The 20,921-nt window shown below is 39.0% G+C and overlaps 2 protein-coding genes across 3 annotated transcripts in view; one reads left to right on the top strand and one right to left on the bottom strand.

The window, feature by feature from the left end:
• The window catches only part of LOC124711315 (cation-independent mannose-6-phosphate receptor), a 640,574-nt gene that overhangs the window by 250,651 nt on the left and 369,002 nt on the right, over positions 1–20,921 (bottom strand). The window lies entirely within an intron of this gene.
• Positions 1,797–16,065, top strand: LOC124711329 (protein toll-like). The gene is made up of 8 exons (XM_047241356.1): positions 1,797–1,943; positions 6,448–6,703; positions 7,468–8,427; positions 8,511–8,826; positions 9,351–9,619; positions 11,799–12,123; positions 14,096–14,263; positions 14,448–16,065. The coding sequence occupies exons 2-8, from the start codon at positions 6,456–6,458 to the stop codon at positions 15,276–15,278; spliced, it is 3,117 nt and encodes a 1,038-aa protein (XP_047097312.1). The 5' UTR covers positions 1,797–1,943; positions 6,448–6,455; the 3' UTR covers positions 15,279–16,065.

The following is a 20,921-nucleotide window of genomic DNA, read 5'->3' as shown; positions in this document are numbered from 1 at the left end:
AAGAGGCGTTACATTCACTAGGACCGTGCACTAAAACACACGCAGGTCAAGCAGGTCGGAAACAAATATATGGATGAATACCGTTCTCCTTTACCTCTTAGCGTACAAGACTTACTTTTGTTTTGAACAGGTTAAATATTAAGAACCGGAGGAGTTCCATCGTAATGGGGACAGCTCTCTATAAACTATGAATTGATGAATCAACAATCTTCAGTTAAAAGATGAAGCTATTTTGAAAAAAAGATAAAAGGATGTATTTTTTTTTCGTTTTTCGTCGTTCCTTAGTAGCTTCAAAATTCATGGAGGTATCTTTCGTCTTCGCAACTAAATAAAAGGCAGTTTGTTTTTTGCCAAACGCATTTCGCTTCTTTCATTTACGAAGTATCTTCAGTGGTCTATAATAAATGCATTACGTAGAGGTTACAAGTAGTCTATGCTATTGTGATATCGCACGGGGTAGCCGTTCGGTCTGGGACGCCTTGCCACAGTTCGCGAGACTCCCGTGGGAGGTTCGAGAACTCCCTCGGGGATGGGTATGTGTGTTGTCCTTAGCGTAAGTTAAAGTTAGATTAAATAGTGTGTAAGCCTAGGGAATGATGACCTCAGCAGTTTGGTCCCACAGGAACTTACCACAAATTTCCAAAAAAGTTTTCATTGTTGTCTCTTGTTTTCCAGGTTAGAAACGACTTATGCAGCACACGTTTCGTGATGTTAAATTATCGTTTGGTGTCATTTACCGATAATTTAACCTCACGAGACTTGTACTGCAAAATTTGTTCCTAACCTGAAAAACAAAAGAAAACGTAACACAGTGACGTACTTATAACTACTACATAATGCATCTTATATAACACAGGGCACAAACATGCTTCATAAATAAAAGGAGCGAAACGCGTTTGATAAAAAAAATAAAATAAAAAAATAAACTGACTTTTATGAAGAAATGATTTATATAAGCCAATTATATTTATTCACTGTCCTCGGCAGGTCATAAGGGAAAGACGCTTTATAACATCTTTTAATGGAATTAGAGCATGGTCAGGATTGTCAACGATTTTTGATGAAGTAATACGGGCCTTATGCCGAAAGATTGGCATTAACCCTTGTTAGTCTTTCAAAATAAGAAACACAGCACCAAATAATAACGAAACCTGTCAAGACGGGGGCCACTTGTCCGTCAGCAAACTCCCATAAAAATAATTAAAAAAAGAAACCACATGTAATGGCAGCGAAAACTCCGCCATGTTCTGAAAAATCGAAAAAAAGTGCAGTGCCAAGTGACCACAGGTTAAGAAGTACGCCTATTTACTTCGCCAACAAGACAGGAGAACGCACCACAACTTCAAAACTACGACAAGTTGTATATTGTGTAGCAGAATAGCTACCAAAATAAATGGACAATAACATCATGTAAGTTAAAAATTGAACCCACTGACGATAGCACAAAAGTGCTGAAACATGTATGGATGAAAAAAAAGGTGTATCTTGCATAGGTCGGAACTTCTCACCCCATAACCATGTGTATTCCCATGATATGAGTAAAAGCTGCTTCATTTTTATTATTTTTTTTTCGGAAAGTGGAATCGGTTACTAGATGAATGCCTTTACTTGATGTTCCGGAGAAAGATGAAGCAGTAGCCTTGTGATTCGACAACGCTGCGCCAAACACGGATTATGACAGCCGAGGACCACGACCCGAAACGCCGACGTGTGTGTTCTGGAGTGGGGGGGGGGGGGGGGGGGGACGACATTTTTCTCCAGCGCAGCGAGTGGCCGGCGCAGTTTGTTACCTTCGGCCACTGCGCGGCGCTGCCGTCGCTAGCCAGTGCGGGAAGTGAGCTCAGTGTGGTTTCAGTCGTAGCAGAAGGAGGTAGTGCTCAGTGCTCAATGTGCAGTAGTAGTGTATCGCGCCATCTACCATCGGCTGCGCGCGTCACATAACAGTAAGTCCTGGGCCATCGTCTCTGCTGTAACATTAGCACTGTTTTCCACGACATTCCACAGCTAGAGATCAATTTTTTTTTTGTACGCACGTTTTTCCAACTACTGTCACCATAACTTGTTAGCTCGTAGTGGTGGGAGTGTTTCTTGCCTTCAGATGACGCTATAAAGAAAGAGGGGACAACCTTGCTTGACGAAGTGTGGTTTTTCAACGCTATCGTGTCATGAGCAAAACAAGGCAACAATCACGTTTGGTAGCGAGATTCAATTCTTCTGCATTCTTAAACCGTGAAAAACTGGCTCGGCAACCAGGCTTGTAGACACAAAATGAATATGTCATACTGTACTGCCTGGCCTGGCATCTAAGTGAAACAGATAGGCTAGTCTAGCATAGCATAAGTTAACAGGAAACAAACGGGCATAAACTACTTAGGGTGTCGACCGAATGGCAAGTTGCTAACGGGAGGGCAATGTTTTGGGATGCTGGTCGCGTAGCAGACATCCGTGCGGGTCACGCCTGAAATGTGAGTCACGTGTAACCAACGTAGCGGAACGCAGTGTCCTCTAAGCAGCGTACCGTTCCATCCGATTGTGAGCGTAACCACTCACTCCTTCCACATATCCTCGGGCCTCAACCACAACCACTCGCTACTACGGGCCTTGTGATTGTCACGTCATTTCTGCTCTTACACTTTTATACTACTGAATGCCTTACATGTCAAACATCTTAACCTGCAAACTTACACTATGTATTACTTCAATACGAAAATCGAAGTTGTCTTAAATTTACTTCAGGTGTTTTCATAAGGAACAATACGAAGGAATGGGACGCAGTTTCCTTACTAGTAACAGCATTTGACACTTTCTTAATACTATGTGATATGCAAACATTGCATGCATCATTCCAGATATGGTTGCCGGTTTGGGCACGGGGCAAGACGACGACTGGAATTATTCATCTGCTAAACGCTCCAATACCTGGCGATTGTCAGAAGAGATTACAGGTGCTTCACCTAAAACAAAACGTTTTATTAAGTACAACTACTGCAAATATACAAGCCTTTTGCAGTTCCCAACATGAAAATACAGTGTTAACATTTTTTAGTAGTTTGAGATATTTGGTAACTAACCTGTGACAGTCCGTATTCTACACTAATACAAACTGCACGTGACGGACGAGATTGTTTTTCTGACTTATCATAGCTCCAATGACTATTCAGGTCACTAAAGTGTAGGCTTGTGTGGTGGTCGCACTGTTCCCAACAAGTTTATACCAAACGAGCCTATCTTCTACGGATGTTTACCGTGAGGTCTTAGTGACGTTAGACATCAGTGGAATAGATAGGAAACGCGCCTTGTACCAGTTGTCGTAAGGCATACCTGCTTCAACATAAATTATATTTTGCAAGATCACGAATGATAAACCAAACGCAAGGCTGCAGTTTACTTTAGTGTGACAAGCATACGCCTAAGGGAAAGAACTGATGAGCATCCCTCAAGACGTGACTGATTATACTGATTCTTACTCGTACCTGTAACTAAAACTCGAAACTTTTCACATCACAACAAAATACTTCCATAATTTTCTATAATAGTCAATAGTGTACGACACTATTTCTGTCGGAGGTAAAGAGCATTGTCAAAGGAAAATTGTATTTTTTCGTTGCTGTTAGGCGGTGGGGGCTAAAGTTACGTAAGTGCTTGAAACGGACGATTTGATGATTTCAAGGCTCGCTAATGATAGCGCCCGCTTTCCCTAATGACATTAGTCTACCTGTGGTACACACATTGCCTGGAATCATTCACAGGGTTGAACATACAAAATGGGTAACTTCTTTCGGGATATTTGGGATGGTTAACAGACTTTAATTATTAAAGTTAACTTAAATATGCTGCAAATAAAGTTGGGGTGTAGGCCAGGCAACATTTCTTGCTACTATGTTGATCATGCCACTGACAGTACAGTCGATCTGGATAGATATTTTGAACGACATATCGGCGACAAAAAAATAAAAATAAAAAAATGCCGTTTTTCCGATGATCATAAAGCGGCGCCATTTAATGGGCGTTTGGAAAGATCCGCTATGCTGCCCTTGTCGTCTTGTCATATTTTGTAACCGTCCGTCAAGGATGGTCACTACGCGCTGGCACGAGCTCGAGATTGTGTATGAAGTTGCGTCACGGCCGAGTTGCCATGTCTTCAGGGCTACTTTCCCCGCGTCCAGCTAAAGGCCGGCTCCACAACATTGGACTCCTGCAATAAATCGGCCGGTAGAGCGTGCTCAGAGCGCCACGAAGCTTTAAGGCCCATTTTACACTATCAAACATCTTTTACTGTTCCTTTATAAAAGCTAGGACTGCGTATTCTGACAGTTGGGGTTTTGTACTTGCAATTTTGTGTGTACATAAAAAAAAGCAATCATATCGTAAAAAATGGCAACTGTTGTTGAACAGATATTTTGGCAAGGCATTGCAAAGACAAAATGCCCACAATTATATGTATTAGAATGAAACTTACACTATATTATTTTGTATCAGCTACTGTAAGGCTCCACTTTTGGACAGTTTTTCGAACACAGCTGTGTAATGCACAGTAGTTTTATAATATAACGTTTGAAAATGAGGTTCGTCTTCCCAAAATAACAAAAACCATCTAGTAATGTAAAAAGAAATCAAAACTTTTTGAAATTTTTTAATTTTTTAAAAATTGGAGCAAATTAGCTGTTGTAGAGGGTCACTTTGCTCCACTTAACGTAAACATTCTGTTCCCTTTAAAGAGGCTACCTTATAGCATCACAGTATTTTTTGCAAAAATATTTAGGGCAGTGCAACCTATTTTTGTTTTCCTCTCAAAGACAAGACCAGTGTTTCATTAGGTATGTTGGCATGCATATGAAAATATTTTGCACAAGTTCACCACCATCAACCAACTCCAACACTGAGAAACTGACTTTTTTCCTTATAAGTTCTGGCGGGTTTATACCTTTAACTGTATCCTCCCCTTCATGAAGAATGGTGTCACGATATTTACCACTGCTCCATTTTCATTAAAACTTTCAATAACACCTGGATAATGTTTATTTTCATACCACAAATACACCTATCTTCTAGCTTATTGGTTTCCTGTGGTACTGATAGTGACATGTACAGAGAATGAAGAGTCCCTAACACTTCCTTCTGACTTATTCCCAATCTTCACAACTTTTGTCAAGAATTTGTTGTTCTAATAAGTCTTCACTGCATTAGAACAATCAAGTGCTGTCTGGATTCTTTTCTTATGGTTTTTTACTAGTACCAGGCACTGGCTCAGAAGTTTTTTTTAGATTTCAGCTAATTGTTCAATTTCTTAATGGGTTCCAGGCATTCTTTAAAATTTTTAGTGCTGCACTCTGCATATCCATGAGGTCCTTGCTTTCACTTAAACTTGAACCATACCGTAACAACATTAATCTCCTGGCACTAAGAGAATGACACTTGTTTAAAAGCTGAATCAAGTCTAAGGCAAAGTAATACAAATGCTGTGGAGCTACTCTGATCTCTAATTTGTCAGTGGTGCAAAAGTGTCTCAGTTTTCCCACAAAATAACCTGCATGGTTGCTTCTGCTCATAATTTTGTGGATGTGATTTATACAATAACTACTTTCTTCACATAAATGAATTAATTCCATTTCTGTTTAAGTAGTCTCATGGTAACAAAATACCACTTTTCTTGGCAAAAATCACCTCTAAAAATACAAGAGCACATATTTGGTTAGCAGAAAACATCCAAGATAACACGAGGCACAGTAACTTGAACATATGAGTCGAAAATGTTCTAAAATTTTTATTACAATGGCACTAGGCAGGACTGAATCAATTTTCAGAATTGAGCAGTTACCCCTGTAGAGGTAAAGCAGCTCCACTTTGTGGTAGTGACAGTTCATGCCCCTGCACTTAATTGAAAACCGCAAGATGATCATTTTATGTCTGTCAACAACTAGGAGAAAATTCTTCATTTGTTTCGTCAGATTCAGTTCCATATTAGCAAAAAATTAGGAGTAGTAAAATACCTTTTTACTCAATGACGAACTGTGGTTCACTGCAGAATCATTTAGAGAATTGGATTGCTGTCATTTTGAGTAATATAATTTAAATGATCAAAAAGACATTGGAAAAACTGAGATTAATAAGCATGAATACAAAAGTCAATGTGCCCATTATATGTTCCCTCTGGTATCACTCTGTTAATTCATATGATCTATAACAAGTAAAGCACAAGTTGATACAGTGCTTAATACTTTGGAGATCAAACCCGAGCATAGCTCGGGCCACAACTTTTGTGTCAAATGAGATGGCGTCCGAGTATAGGTCAGGCCACAATTTTCTGGGTGCACAACAACCTTCAACTGGTGGTGCTCTGAAAAAAAGAGTGTGTGTGTGTGTGTGTGTGTGTGTGTGTGTGTGTGTGTGTGTTTGTCTTTACTACTAATGAAAAAGATTAATTATTGTTTCTTATTGTTTCTTCAGCAGGTGGAATGATGTCAAGTGTTTTACCAAGGCTTCTCTCAGCATTTATGTTACTACTATCTGTTAGTGGTTCCTCTGCATGTCATAAGGCATGTCATTGCCAGTCTTACAATGAGAAGTTTGAAATAATTTGTGCACATAATCTGAGCTCATGGAATGATTGGCAAATAAAGGAAATCGTATTTAGAGATTCATTAGAGTTGACCTGCAAGTCTGGGATATCGCCTGAAGATGTATATGCGTGGATTGACAGAAGGTTAGCAATATGTCGTGTGAAATTTGTCACATGGCCAACTTACAAGTTAGTAGTGAAATATTTGTCGCAGGTACATCGGAAAGGAATAATAAAGGGTGACAGTAAATAAACTTCTGCCTAACAGAATGGTAATTTGCTGTTGCCTTTCATTTTATTTCCTTCTTGTGGTACCTGTCAATCACTAAATGCTGTAACTGTATACTGTGTGGTATCATTTACTTCATTCATACAAATATGTGCATGCACATGGAGGATAAGGAAATTTGCAAGTTTTGGAGCCACTTTTTTAGTTTTCTATATATTTTATTTTCTGATTTATATATCTCCCCTTACCAACACCAAAACCACAAGATTTCTGCTCTTATTAAGTCCTGCACAATGTTTTGTCAGTAATCTCTGTCTTGTTTATTACCCTATCTTCCACCACCAAGCTCTTACATTTTCAAATCTCTTATGGTGCAGAGATTGACAATCAGTCTTTCCTTCTCAAACCATCCAGTGAGTCTCCCCTGACCTGGTTCTGGGCAATTTTTTCAAAATCTCCTCATTTCCTTAACCTTGCCTGTCCTCTTTCTTCATCCTTCTTTCTTTCCCTTCAATCCTTCAGGTAGGAGGAGGAAACCACTGGCTCCACAAGCTTGCAGATACATGTGTTCTCCTGCCCCTACTTGGTGGTTTTATACAGGCTACATAAATTTTTTTTCACACTTAATTTACAATTTCTTAGAAATTATTAATTTTTCAAATTTTTGTTTATTTCACAGGAAAAATGACAGCGGACTACCACCTCTAGAACATATAAAAGTTGTAACACTGTCTGACTGCCCTCTGCCGCCCAATGGTATCCCACTTAAAGACATTATTGGCTTAGGACATGAAGTTAAGAAGTTATACTTCAAGTCTTGTGATGGAAAAAGTTTCCAAAGAAGCCACTTCAGTGGACTAAATGCATCACTTACTCATCTGACACTTTATAAGTGTGATATCCAGTCACTACCAGCTGATGTTTTCCAGGAACTTGGACTGCTGTTGGAGGAACTTGATATGCGTGAAAACTTCCTGGAAACTGTACCTTCAAATAGCTTGGCTCCCCTTGGAGGTTTGAAATATTTGGAACTTAGCAATAATAGGATACACACAATAACTGATGGAAGCTTTGTCAATTTGCCTTCTCTCAAACTGCTGAACCTATGGGGCAACAAGGATCTTCAGTTATTTCATGGATCACTGTTGGGTTTGAGGAATCTTACATCTCTTGATCTAGGTGTCTGCAATATAAACTCCCTCCCAGATGGACTTTTCTCTGACTTGAAAAACCTGCAGAATATCAGTTTGGTTGCAAACAATTTTACAACTCTGCCAGAACGTTTATTCTTACCTACTGACTTAAGAGTTCTGAAACTATTCCATAACAGACAGCAGCTACGGATTCCAGACAATTTACTTGCAAATTTGAAGAACCTGAAGGAAGTTCATATGCACTCAAATGGCATATCAGAATTACCAGAAAATTTGATATGGGATTCTCCCAATGTTTCTGTGCTCAAATTACAGCAAAATAAACTTACGAGATTACCTCCATCCTTGCTTAAGGGAAAACATGATCTGACTCAGCTGGACTTGAGTGAAAATACATTGGAATCCATACCTAATGGTTTTTTTGATACAGCAAATAAACTAAAAACAATAAATTTATCACGTAATCGGATACAAACTCTTCAAAGGCAAGTAGTTCATGCGAAGACTGTTTATGATGTTAAATAATAATTTAACAAGCCCTTTATGTAATTTTGTGTTTATTTTACAGGGGAGTTCTACATGGACTGCAACATTTGTTGGAGTTAGACTTATCTCGTAATGAACTACGGGAAATAAAGCCTCAATCATTTCCTGATGCTGCCCGACTTGCTTCTCTTGATCTTTCCCACAACAAGTTACGGGATCTATCAGCTTCAAAAGTAAACATTGGATTTGGGAAATCGTCAGTGTTTAACACACTCATACATTTGGAAGAGCTCAATCTATCCAACAACTTTGTTTCAGAAATTTATTCTGACTGGATGTTATCGATGCTCAATCTTAAGAAACTCAATCTGAGCTACAACAATGTAACACAAATTAGTGTGAGTATATGCACAGTGACTACAATATCTGTTTTTGACTATTTACCTGTTTGTTTTCAATTTGGAAATATTCAGACAGGGTATGTCACTGTACTTCCTGAGAGAATTATGTGAAATAATTAGACTGTGGCAACATGCAGCATTTGAAGCAGAATACTGGTATTGGGGAAAGGGTGTGGGGTATATAGTTAAGATTAGATAAATTGCAGCCAGATGCTGTTGCCTACTATATAGTGCTTTCAACAGAATATAGGAAAGGTAGAAATTCAAATTACGGTTTTTCATAATTTCACTTAGGGTGAATCTTCAGATGGTTCCTCAAAAAGCCAAAGCACAGGTGATTGTCCATTGCATTGTTAAACTATCCAAACTTGTGCTAAATCTCTAATGATCTTGTCATCCTCTCTCCTTTAAGCTTATTTTTTAAAAAACTGGTTTGATAGCGATGTACTTGTAAGTTGCAGGTCTCTACTGTTGGCGTTTTTAGTTCTGACCTTTATATTACATAGTTTGTCTTCTTACAGGTGAATGAAATGCAGTTCCTTTCAAATGGTGTGACGGTTGATTTGAGAAGCAATAACCTCACAGTGGTGAACTTGGAAAGTGCTGATGCTATTGCTATTGCGCAAAGCAATAATAAACTGGTAAAGCCTCATTTCATACTAGCGGATAATACTGTGGACTGCTGTGCATCGTTCCACCTTCTGAAATATGTACATGGGAATGTTCACCCTGCAGTTTACAACATGTTTGATATTGATGCTGATGAAGCCACATGTCTTACAACAAAAAGGTAAATAAACTGTACACAGACTGTTCCAAACTTCTGAAACTGTCTAAAAACTAAGGACATATTCCTATGATCATTATTGTATACAAGCTTGCTTCTTGCAAAGTTGCTCCACTTTCAGAGTACTGTGTGTTCCTCATCATAGGCTCTCGGTTCCAAATAACAGATGTAACATACATATAACAACTGTGGTCAAAATAAGACATTCTTGAAAATATAATGTAACTGGATAGATTAAAAAACTACTCATCTAGTGACAGTATGAATACACAAACGTATGAAAGTTACAGAAATCTGCTGCAAGCATTCAGAGCCATTCTTCTGGCAGTAGGTTTGAAGAGGAAGGTAGAGGTTTAGGAAATGGGGGAAGTTCTCCCCTGACCCAGGGTTCTGGGTGACTTTTCCAAACTATCCTCATTTCCTAAAACTCACCTGTTATTTATTTATTTTTCCCCTCTCTCCATCCCTCTTCGTTTCTCCTTCAGCCAGAAGGAGCCACTGGCTCTGAAAGTTTGCAGATTTCCTTAACGTATGTATGTGTGTGTTCTGCCACCACTGGGTGAGTAGATTATTCTATCCATCCCGTAACATTATACACTGAAGAGCCAAAGAAGCTGGTACACCTGCCTAATATCGTGTAGGGGCCCCGCGAGCATGCAGAAGTGCCACAACACAATGTGGCATGGACTCGACTAGTCTGAAGTAGTGTTGTAGGGAACTGACACCATGAATCCTGCAGGGCTGTACATAAATCTGTAAGAGTATGAGGGGCTGGAGATCTCTTCTGAACAACACTGCAAGGCATCCCAGATATGATCAATAATGTTTGTGTCTAGGGAGTTTGGTAGCCAGTGGAAGTGTTTAAACTCGGAAGAGTGTTCCTGGAGCCACTATGTAGCAGTTCTGGATGTGTGGGTGTTGCACTGTCCTGCTGGAACTGCCCATGCCCCCCAACTGTTACAGAGCCTCCACCAGTTTGAACAGTCCCCTGCTGATATGCAGGGTCGATGGATTCATGAGGTTGTCTCCATATCCGTGCATATCCATCCGCTCAATGCAATTTAAAATGAGACTTGTCCTCAGCCATCAACAGTCCAATGCCAGTGTTGAAGGAACCAGACAAGGCATAAAGCTTTGTGTCGTGCAGACTTCAAGGGTACACCAGTGGGCCTTGGACTCTGAAAGCCCATATTGATGATGTTTCACTGAATGGTTCACACGTTGAGACATGTTGATGGCTCAGCACTGAAATCTGCAACAATTTGCAGAAGGGTTGCACTTCTGTCACACTGAACGATACTCTTCCATTGTCACTGGTCCCGTTCTTGCGGGATCTCTGGTCGCAGCGATGTCTGATATTTGATGTTTTGTCAGATTCCTGATATTCACATTACACTTCTGAAACGGTCATATGATAAAATCCCCACTTCATCTTTACCTCGGAGCTGCTGTGTCCCATCGCTCGTGCGCCTACTATAACCCCATGTTTGTTGTTGTGGTCTTCAGTCCTGAGACTGGTTTGATGCAGCTCTCCATGCTACTCTATCCTGTGCAAGCTTCTTCATCTCCCAGTACCTACTGCAATCTATATCCTGCTTAGTGTATTCATCTCTTCGTCTCTCTCTACGATTTTTACCCTCTGCACTGCCCTCCAATACTAAACTGGTGATCCCTCGATGTCTCAGAACATGTCCTACCAACCGATCCCTTCTTCTAGTCAAGTTGTGCCACAAGCTCCTCTTCTCCCCAATTCTATTCAATACTTCCTCATTAGTTATGTGATCTATCCATCTAATCTTCAGTATCCTTCTGTAGCACCACATTTCGAAAGCTTCTATTCTCTTCCTGTCCAAACTATTTATCGTCCACGTTTCACTTCCATACATGGCTACACTCCATACAAATACTTTCAGAAACGACTTCCTGACATTTAAATCTATACTCGATGTACCCCATGTTCAAACTCACTTATATCTTGGTAACTTGCCATTGTAGCAGCAGTAACGGTCTAACAGCTGTGCAGATACTTCTTGTCTTACAACACCTTATTCTGCCCTTTTACATATTGCTGTATCTGAACTTTCTCCTGTGGAGTTAACTTCTCATTTGTTTGGCATGCTTGTTATGTGCCAGCTAAATGATGTTGTCTACATCATATAATATCTGAACACGCTTTCAACAGGCTCATGTCGCAGACGAAGCTAGAAGATATCTTGTGTGAAGGACCTTGCTGTCTACCTCCATGGGAATGCAAGATAAGACTGTGGGATCGTGCCTGGCTCCTCAGATGTGAAAAATGTTGGATAGATGGAAGAAAACCTCCAGTTCCTTCAAATTTTTCATGCAAGCCTGGAGGAACAAAACATTCTGAAGTTTATCTACATAATAATGAGTTTACTAGCATACCAAAAGGTGTTCTGCAGCCTAATCTAAATATAACAGCATTGCACTTGTCTCACAACTGGCTGTCTGAGATCAATATTCATGATATAACACCATTCCTTCAGGTAAGAAAAGTGCAAGCAATATTTTATACTGTGGATCATTTGAACTTACTAGGCTTTCATTTTTATAGACAGCGGAAAGACATTTGTTGCACAGCTTCTAGTTTTTAAGGAACATATACAAGATTTTTGCATTTTATGTGTGTCTTCTTTTTACATTAACACTTCATACAGGAAGAGGGAGAAAAATACTGGTACTGAAAACCCTGATGCTTACTGTACTCACTACATTAGTTATTTACAATTAGCCTAATTTCTATCGTGGGAAGTAATTTGAACAGCATATCTATCTTCAGTGCTATGTCCTAATGTTATTCCACCCTCACAAAGGACTTGTTTCACATAGAGAAGCATGCCAGATTTGGTATAAACCATGGTTGGTGCACACTTAGAAATCAGATGCTGCACCAAACAGAACATACTCCTCACTGTGATTCGTGTCCATAGGGTGCTTCAGTAATGGTTGTTGGTGGTACCTGGCTCACAGTCCACAATTTGTTTTCAAAAATGGACATTTACACTGTTGTCCATATGCCAGCCATGTTGTTATGTCTGTAGTATATGTAAATAAAACTTAAGTATCTGTGAACATGACACATGGCAAAAAATAAAGTTCCATGTACAGTTAGCGAGGACATCAGCCTTTTGAAATTTCCATTACAAGTAGTGGAATAAATATCTTCCACGTAATAGAAAAACTGTTTCACCATTCTCACTTTTTATTAAAACCCTTGGTAATTCTTTCAGCAAATTCAATGTGTGAAATACAAGATATAAACAAGAAGCAAAAAATCTCTACTGAAAGTAGTGCAAGCTATACTGAATTGCAATTGAATCAAGGCAACAACATTGAAAGTAATATTGCAATTTAATTGGCCCTGTTCCCTGACATATTTACGAAATCTAATGAACTGATTACTGAGAAAGAGCAATTTTATGTGTACAGAACACTGAATATTACAGAAGGTGCTTAATAACTTAAGACTGTTGAAGAATATCTTATACAGCATGAAGGTGAACAAAAAATACTTCTGGAGGTAGATGTGCATGACTCATTACATATGACTTCACAACTCCAAGTTTCCCTCCGCTACATAACAATGAACTGGTCTTACATAGGATTGTCACTGATCTTAACAAGTCCTGGAGGCTTTAGCGATCGATCTGTCATTAACTGACATTTAATCATAATGCCATTGCCTTAAAATGGATTTTTTTGTAACATAAGTTAAAACACAAAAATAACAAGATTAAAAAATTCTTTAACCTGCAACTTTTTCCCCCCACATCTCATTACAACAAATACTACGTGCTTTTGAGAGATGCTCAATGTCCTGGTGCTTTCAAACAGCATATATTCATATGATGTAAGCTGTAATATAAAACCCAATAAATAAGGGCTTCAACTGCTAATGACCTACAGTAAACCAATATGGTATTCCTGAAGTTCTGTTAGTGATGTAGAATTCAGTCCTGTATCTCACTTGCCATGATCTAGCCCATGAAGCAAAACTCTGACTTGTCTTTCGCACTTCAGAATGCTTTGGAACTGGAAATTCCATGTTGTGGCATCACAAAACACTACCAGCTCCTTGTCCACGAATAGATTCATGTCCCACGTGAGGACTGCTTTCACTGACACTGCAATCATCTGTAGCTATCTAATGACTACAAGTACAGTTTACGGATCACCATTTATTTCAACATGTTTACTATGACACTCAATAAAACAGTATTTGCAGTTGCAATAGGATTATTCTTGTATACAATTGTACAACCTGCATCACAACATTAAGTCTCAATTGTTGTGAGAGAAAACCAAGCATTCTCCTTAGCCTAAGAGAATCTGTTTCTTTAACATTAAATCATTTATGTCTTCTAGATCAAACTAGACCTGTCAAAGCAATACTTACAAAAATCCACATCTTAATTATGAAAATATTTACATTAACACAATTATAATTTTGCACTACAGGAACTGGAGCTTAATCACAACTATCTTCAGCATCTGGATGATGAAGTTGTCGCTTTGATTAAAACAAAAAAACCTCCATTGCAGAAAATTGTTTTGTCAGAGAATCCTTGGGAATGTGACTGCAGAACAAAGCAGCTACTTCAGTTCCTCCAAGATGATTATGTGAAGGTAAATTTCAGTGCTTACAGTTCTAGATATACTTTCTATTTGTTATGCAGCTGACTGGGGACTCCAGGTTGTGCAAGAAAATTAAGCTTCCTATTCTATTTTACCACTGAACATCAATATAAACCATATTGCTGTGTATGTAGTAGGAACTTCAATATTAATTAAATATGCGTTGATGTTACAGGTAATAGATCGAAGAAATATAAGCTGCAGTGATGGCCGTCCACTTCCAGAACTAACAAATGACGATCTTTGCCCACTGCCCAAATTTGCAATAATAGTCAGCAGTGTATGTCTCGCCATGACAGGCATTGCTGTTGGTCTTCTTGCCTTCTTATATCATCGTTATCAAGAGGATGTGAAAGTTTGGCTCTACGCCAGGAATTTATGTCTGTGGTTCGTTACGGAGGAAGAACTTGATCGTGACAAAATGTACGATGCTTTTGTCAGTTATTCTCACAAGGATGAGGAGTTTGTTGTAGAACAGTTGGTGAGAGGACTAGAAAATGGTCCAGTTCCTTTCAAACTGTGCCTGCACTATAGGGACTGGATAGCAGGTGAATGGATTACAGAACAAATTGCGCGGTCAATTGAACGATCGTGTAGGACGTTAGTTGTGCTTTCACCAAATTTTCTTGAAAGTGTTTGGGGAAAAATGGAATTCAGAGCAGCTCACAAGAAAGCACTTGCTGAAGGCAGAGCAAGAGTTATAATTGTAATGTACGGAGAGATAGGGGATATGGAAAAGTTGGACCCTGAACTCAAAGCATATCTCTCTACAAACACGTATGTTAAATGGGGTGATCCTTGGTTCTGGGATAAGCTGAGGTATGCATTACCACACTCACAGAAACTACATGGGGCCACCAGGAGTAGAACAGTATCTGACAGAATGGAACTTATTGGCCCTGGAACACCAAGCCCATTAGTAACACCAATTGCTGAAGTGCATAATCCCTTGGAGCAACAACAACAATGCAATGTAAACTGTTACAATAACAAGGCTTTCACTTAAGTGATATTGTGCTTAAGATACTGCTCCCCCACCCCACAAAAAAAATCACTTATAGTAAAGACTGCAAAACTCATGCATTTGGGGAGAAGAAAAGGGGAAAGAGTGGATGTTTGTTTGCGTGCATGTGCGTGTGTGTCAGTGTCAAAGACTGGATATATTTTACAAAAATTCATGTGTACCTGATTTACTAGAAAGTCTTTCAAACCTAGCACACTATGAAACGTATAGTAATTTAAGATGATGCAGCTAAATGTGAACAGCAAATATTGTTTTTTTCATTAGAACTGTTGTACGTGCCATATTTTAAGCCAAAGTCTAAAGAATAATGTCAAATTTTTTTTTCTTAAGTAATGGCAGCTTGCTTTATCAACAATGTTAAGTCTGATTCATTATACTGACTACATTGATGGCACAATGTAATTAAAGAGACAGAACTGTCAGTATCTCTTGTAAAAATTTTAAGGTCTGATTATGTATATAAATCTATTAATGTGTTCGTAAGTACAAAAATTTAGCATTTTTAATTTATTACTGTTAAGAGGGTACTTTGAAATTTAGCACTGCAGACAACTCTGTAAACTTTTTCAGCAACCGATGAGGGATTCCAAGAAGGTGGGAAAAATGGATAAAGATAAAAAAATATGTTTAAGGAAAAGAAAACATAACCAAAATATCTTTGTGCATGGCCTATTCTCCACCACAGTTTAAAAAATACGAACAAATTTCTCACAGACATCTGAGGGATGCCTGCTTTAAGAATTCTTTGTACATCAAGTCACAGGTCTTACAACTAGTTATTGGATGTACTAAATATACGGTTGTGCAAAACCTTTGAGCTCCCTTTCAAACTGACACATGTGTTACAACAACCCCTTTCCATCTCACAGTTTTCCATGTATCTTGCAATCTTTATTCTGAAAACTACGTGGTAAGTTTCCCATTGCTTTCCGCATATCTAAATATGTCATGCCTTAAATACTTACCTTAAAGATGACTGAGTTACAGACAGACACTTACACATTCCTTCACACCTCACACACACATAACCATCATTTCCAGCAGCTCTGACCACAATGCAACTGTCGCATGGTATGGAAGCAGCAATCTGGATGGAGCAGGAAAGGGATAGCTGTGTACTGGCAGAGGGAGAGAAGAGTGCCATCTGGCGGAGTGTGCAGGCACTAGCCTGCAAACAGGCACAGCATCGGGAGGCTGTGGGGCAGGAAGATGAGGAAACACAGCGAAAAAGGAGAGGAGTGGGGAAGGGAAAGACAAGTGGGTGTGATGGCTGAAGGTGGTACACAAAGATAGTGGGAGACAAGAATAGGAAGCAATCTGTTGGAACAGTATGTTTGTTACCATAGGTTGAGGCAGAGATAATTACGGGAGTGAAGTATGTGTAGTAAGGATAAATCTTATCTGCACAGTTCAGAAAAGCTAGTGGTGGAGGGGAGGATCCAGATGGCTCTGGTAGTACCCACTGAAACCAAGTGAGTTGTGTTCAGCTGCATGTTGTGCTACAGACTGGTCTACTGCACTTGCCCTGATGCATAGCCAGTTTATATATGGACCACCTGAAGTGGATGGAAGAGAAGGTGTAGAGGCTGCAAATGAATGAAAATAGCATTTCTTTGCCCCGAGTCCAGATCATGAAGATATCATCACTGACCGTGAACCAATCAAGGAGTTTGGCATGGTAGGAATTATCCTCTAGATGGCCTGTAGTCAGGTCAGCATAAGACGGTGCCACAGATCTATTTGTATACATCCCCCTCAAAGGAGATGTAGTTGTGATTTAGGATAAAGTTAGTAGGGTGTATTAGGAATGAGGTGGTAGGTTTGGAGTCCCAAAGGACATTGGAAAGGATAGTGTTCAATAGCACTAAGATCATCATCATAACAGATGTTGGTGTATAGAGAGGTGGCATTAAGGGGAGTTGGAACGCCCTATCTCGACAACGTTAAATTTAGTGACTTGGCTTCCCTGCATTTCAGGAACCACTGTAGCCATGGCATGAAACATTTACAGGACATTAAACTGTATGTTCTGAGTCTACTGAACTACAGCAATTGCATTTCAGTCACTGCTTTCAGAAATACAATTTTTTAATTACATGGCTAAAATTTTGTGTACTTTTTTTGTATATTATCCAAAATAATTTTAATTATACATAACATTAAGTTGTTCTTTTAGTTCAGTAGACTCAGAATATGTATGTTATCACTTCCTGAAAATTTGAATATTCTACTTGAATTTGTTTCTGAGATTTACGGGGAAATGCAACAGTAAATGTAAATTTTCAGGAAAGGCGTCTTAAGTTTCAAAAGACTGTATCCCACTTAACACATGCCCCCCCCCCCCCCCTCCCCACTCAAAAGCACCCTGCACCATACTGTATATTATCCTCTTGATCTTTTTCCAAGTGTTTTCTTCTTTCTGGACGCCTTAGTGGCCAACTGTGCTGCATACTCGGCTTTATCAATGCGAACCTGGTCCATCAGTTAAAGTTCTCTGATGCAATTTGCTCCAATATTAATTCCAAAATGCTGTAGCAACAGCTTCATTTGCAACGCCCTTCATTGACTCACATGTAACAGATTCCACAGCAGCTCCAATAAACCCTGCATACTTGTCGATTTTACAAGGTGGGCGTGCCATATTCATCACAGCACACGTTGTTTCTGCTGCAGTGTGTCCTTTACCGATAGCTCTCAATCCATAAAGCCACCTAATATTTACTTCAAAATAATTATCTTTACACTTATCATAATTCCAAAATGAATGAGCATATTTACAACTGGCACAATTAATGATAAGTTTCCTGGCTAGTCCATTTGATACCTCACTGTCTTCATGTAAACTGACTGGCCCTCCACATATTTTACAACACATACGCTCACCTAACACCCTTATTAGGAAATGTAAATCTATCAGAATATAACCTAACCTACCATTTACATCACTTTTGTTTGAAAACTGTGTATCACAACATTTTATTTTAATCTTTAAAGTGTTAATGGGTGTTTCTCTAGATACTGACGAGTTTGCCCGCATTTCATTGTCTGTAACTTCACACGCCACATGTTGAAAACGATGTTTCCCTTTATTCAAAAATCTATTACCATGAAACCCATGTTGCTTAAAAACACTTCATTTTGGTGTCACACTTTACTTTTTGAGAGATTTACCAATCTATTTGTCACATTTCCTTGGAAAAATGTTAGCTCTTTGACATACGAAGTGTGTTTATACTATGAAATGATACAATACTGTTTTTGATAGTACTACCAATACAAACACGTAATTTAACCTTTGTAACACAACAATCCACAGCCCTCTATATAAAAAAATTACCGATTTTATTAGATCTTGAAGTAATGCATGCAAGTTCACAACCCTGGTCCCCTACTTTCATGAAATTTTGAAGATATACATATGTAAATAAATATAAAATTTGTTTGTTTCATATATTTATTTATTTGCACTTTCTTTGCTACTTAGTATTTCTCTTCCATATGATATGCAAAAAAACAGTCTCCAAGATGTAACGCAACTCCACAAGACTATCACATTAAGTTTGTTGTTCTCCTTTTTTTGTTTTTGGGACATACTTGGCAGTTTCTTCATTTTCGTTTATTCATTTCAGAAATAAGTATTACTTGGTGTTACTTTATGTGACTGGAAAGTGTGTCAACTGGATCATTAGGAGACTACGCAACGTAGTGGCAACCTCCAAGTTTTGCTCAGAAGCAGGTACATGGTCTTTTATCCACGAATCAGGCACTTTCAATAAAAACTCAGAGACTCTTGTGATCTGTATTGAAATATTGCCATGTACGGAATGCATTAAATAATGCGCAATTAGAGGTACATGCAAACCTTTATTGACCATTTTATAGTTTTTCTGTGTATAGGATAAAAACTCAAATATTGGCCAGCCCGTTCCACTCCTTTCATGCATTTGTTGTTGTCTAATACACTTTCACGTTTTTTTAAATTGCGTAATTGGTTTTTCTACATTTTCTTTGAGTGTCAGTCAAAGTGAAATTATGTATTGTAGAGATCATTTGTATAGTTTTAGTTTTCTAAGCTCTCCATACCTGTGCAAGGACTTCACCTTTCCGTTGATGACAAGCTACAAACACATTGACTTTTATGCGCTTTAATTTTTCCGGGTACCCTCTATTTTGCCGTATCGTTCCACAAACTCGAATTTTCTTTTCAAGCAACTTCTCTGAAAGTTCCACTCTCCATATGAAGGTTGGCATCACTGGTTTTGCTAAAGGCTGTCCAGTGCCAGAATATATCTTGAATGAGGAAATTCATCCTGTACTCTATAATCACAGAGCATCTGAATGGGTATTCCATATTTAGTAATTTTCGACGGATTGTGAACTTTAAAATTTAACCGTCAACGCCACAGTATCATTCCTTCATCAACTAAGATGTTTTGTCTTAGATTAAAAGTTTCTTTAAACTTTTTGGAAAAATAAATAATTATGAATACCACTTTGAAAAGCAGGACAGCATTGTCCAGTTTATTGTTGTTGTCGAAAAAATGTAAAAAATGGTAATATTTGTCTGAATCGGTTGCGGGACATCGTTTTGCGAAATATTAGTGTGTGTATCAACGGATTTGTTGACCAATAATCATCGATCCATGCTTTTAATTCCCATAAGAATAGCAAGCCCAAACCAATTTCTACGTTCGGGTCTCGTAACGTTGACAAATTTGGCATATTCTTTATCCAGTTTCCTTCTATTGCAATTTTGATTATAGTACTTGCTGGTTTCATGACTAATATATTCAAATGGACCATTCCCAATATATAAATCTACGATATCCTGTGTATCATTGGGAAATAAGTTGGACAGTGAAGGAAGTCGGCTGTGCCCTTTCGAAGGAACCATCCCAGCATTTGCCTGGAGCGATTTAGGGAAATCACGGAAAACCTAAATCGGGATGGCCAGATGCAGGATTGAACCGTCGTCCTCCCGAATGCGAGTCCAGTGTGCTAACCACTCTGCGCCACCTCGCTCAGTCGAAAGGGGATCCTTCAAGTTTATTATTGGTCCTCGGTAAATCAAAATCTGACCACTGTGCACCGTCTTCTTCATCTGATTCATCCAAATCGGTTGGGAACCATACTGTTCGCCGAACTCTTCTTGAAAGTATTTCACTATCTTCCAACGATTCTGCTTCACTTTCATTTTTTTGATATCCAATGTCTTCTTCCCAATCGGTCAAATCATCTGGAACATCAGCCGAGACGTCCGCGCATTCATCGTAAATAATCATATTGTCTCTTTTGTCTGCATCATATTGTGTCTTTTGTCTGCCATGATGAAAGGGCACAAATACTTCAAAAAACTTATTGACGTGTATAACTTATTGTTATCTAAACAAAACATCAACAGAATGCAAAAGATACTAAAGTGCTGTTGCCGGCCACTATGGGACACTATGCTCACGACACTACAGTGGTGTCGCCGGCCACTGAGCGATACTACGCACACAACACCACTGTGGTGCTGCCGGCTGTTGATCACTATTTCGCACACAATACCACTGTGGTGCCGCCAGAGGGAATAGTGTTAACAGTGACGATTAGGGTTCTAGGAAGTAAAGGAGTGGGGATGGT

The sequence above is a fragment of the Schistocerca piceifrons genome, chromosome 1 (assembly GCF_021461385.2).
Source record: "Schistocerca piceifrons isolate TAMUIC-IGC-003096 chromosome 1, iqSchPice1.1, whole genome shotgun sequence".
Lineage (NCBI taxonomy): Eukaryota > Metazoa > Arthropoda > Insecta > Orthoptera > Acrididae > Schistocerca > Schistocerca piceifrons.
Note: the sequence above shows the minus strand (reverse complement) of the source record. Positions and strands in the feature narration are given on the sequence as shown.

Coding starts and splice junctions, on each gene's coding strand:
- LOC124711329 (XM_047241356.1), top strand. CDS start 6,456: ATGATGTCAAGTGTTTTACCAAGGCTTCTCTCAGCATTTATGTTACTA. Junction 6,704..7,467: donor TATGCGTGGATTGACAGAAG/GTTAGCAATATG, acceptor TTTATTTCACAG/GAAAAATGACAGCGGACTAC. Junction 12,124..14,095: donor ATATAACACCATTCCTTCAG/GTAAGAAAAGTG, acceptor TTTGCACTACAG/GAACTGGAGCTTAATCACAA.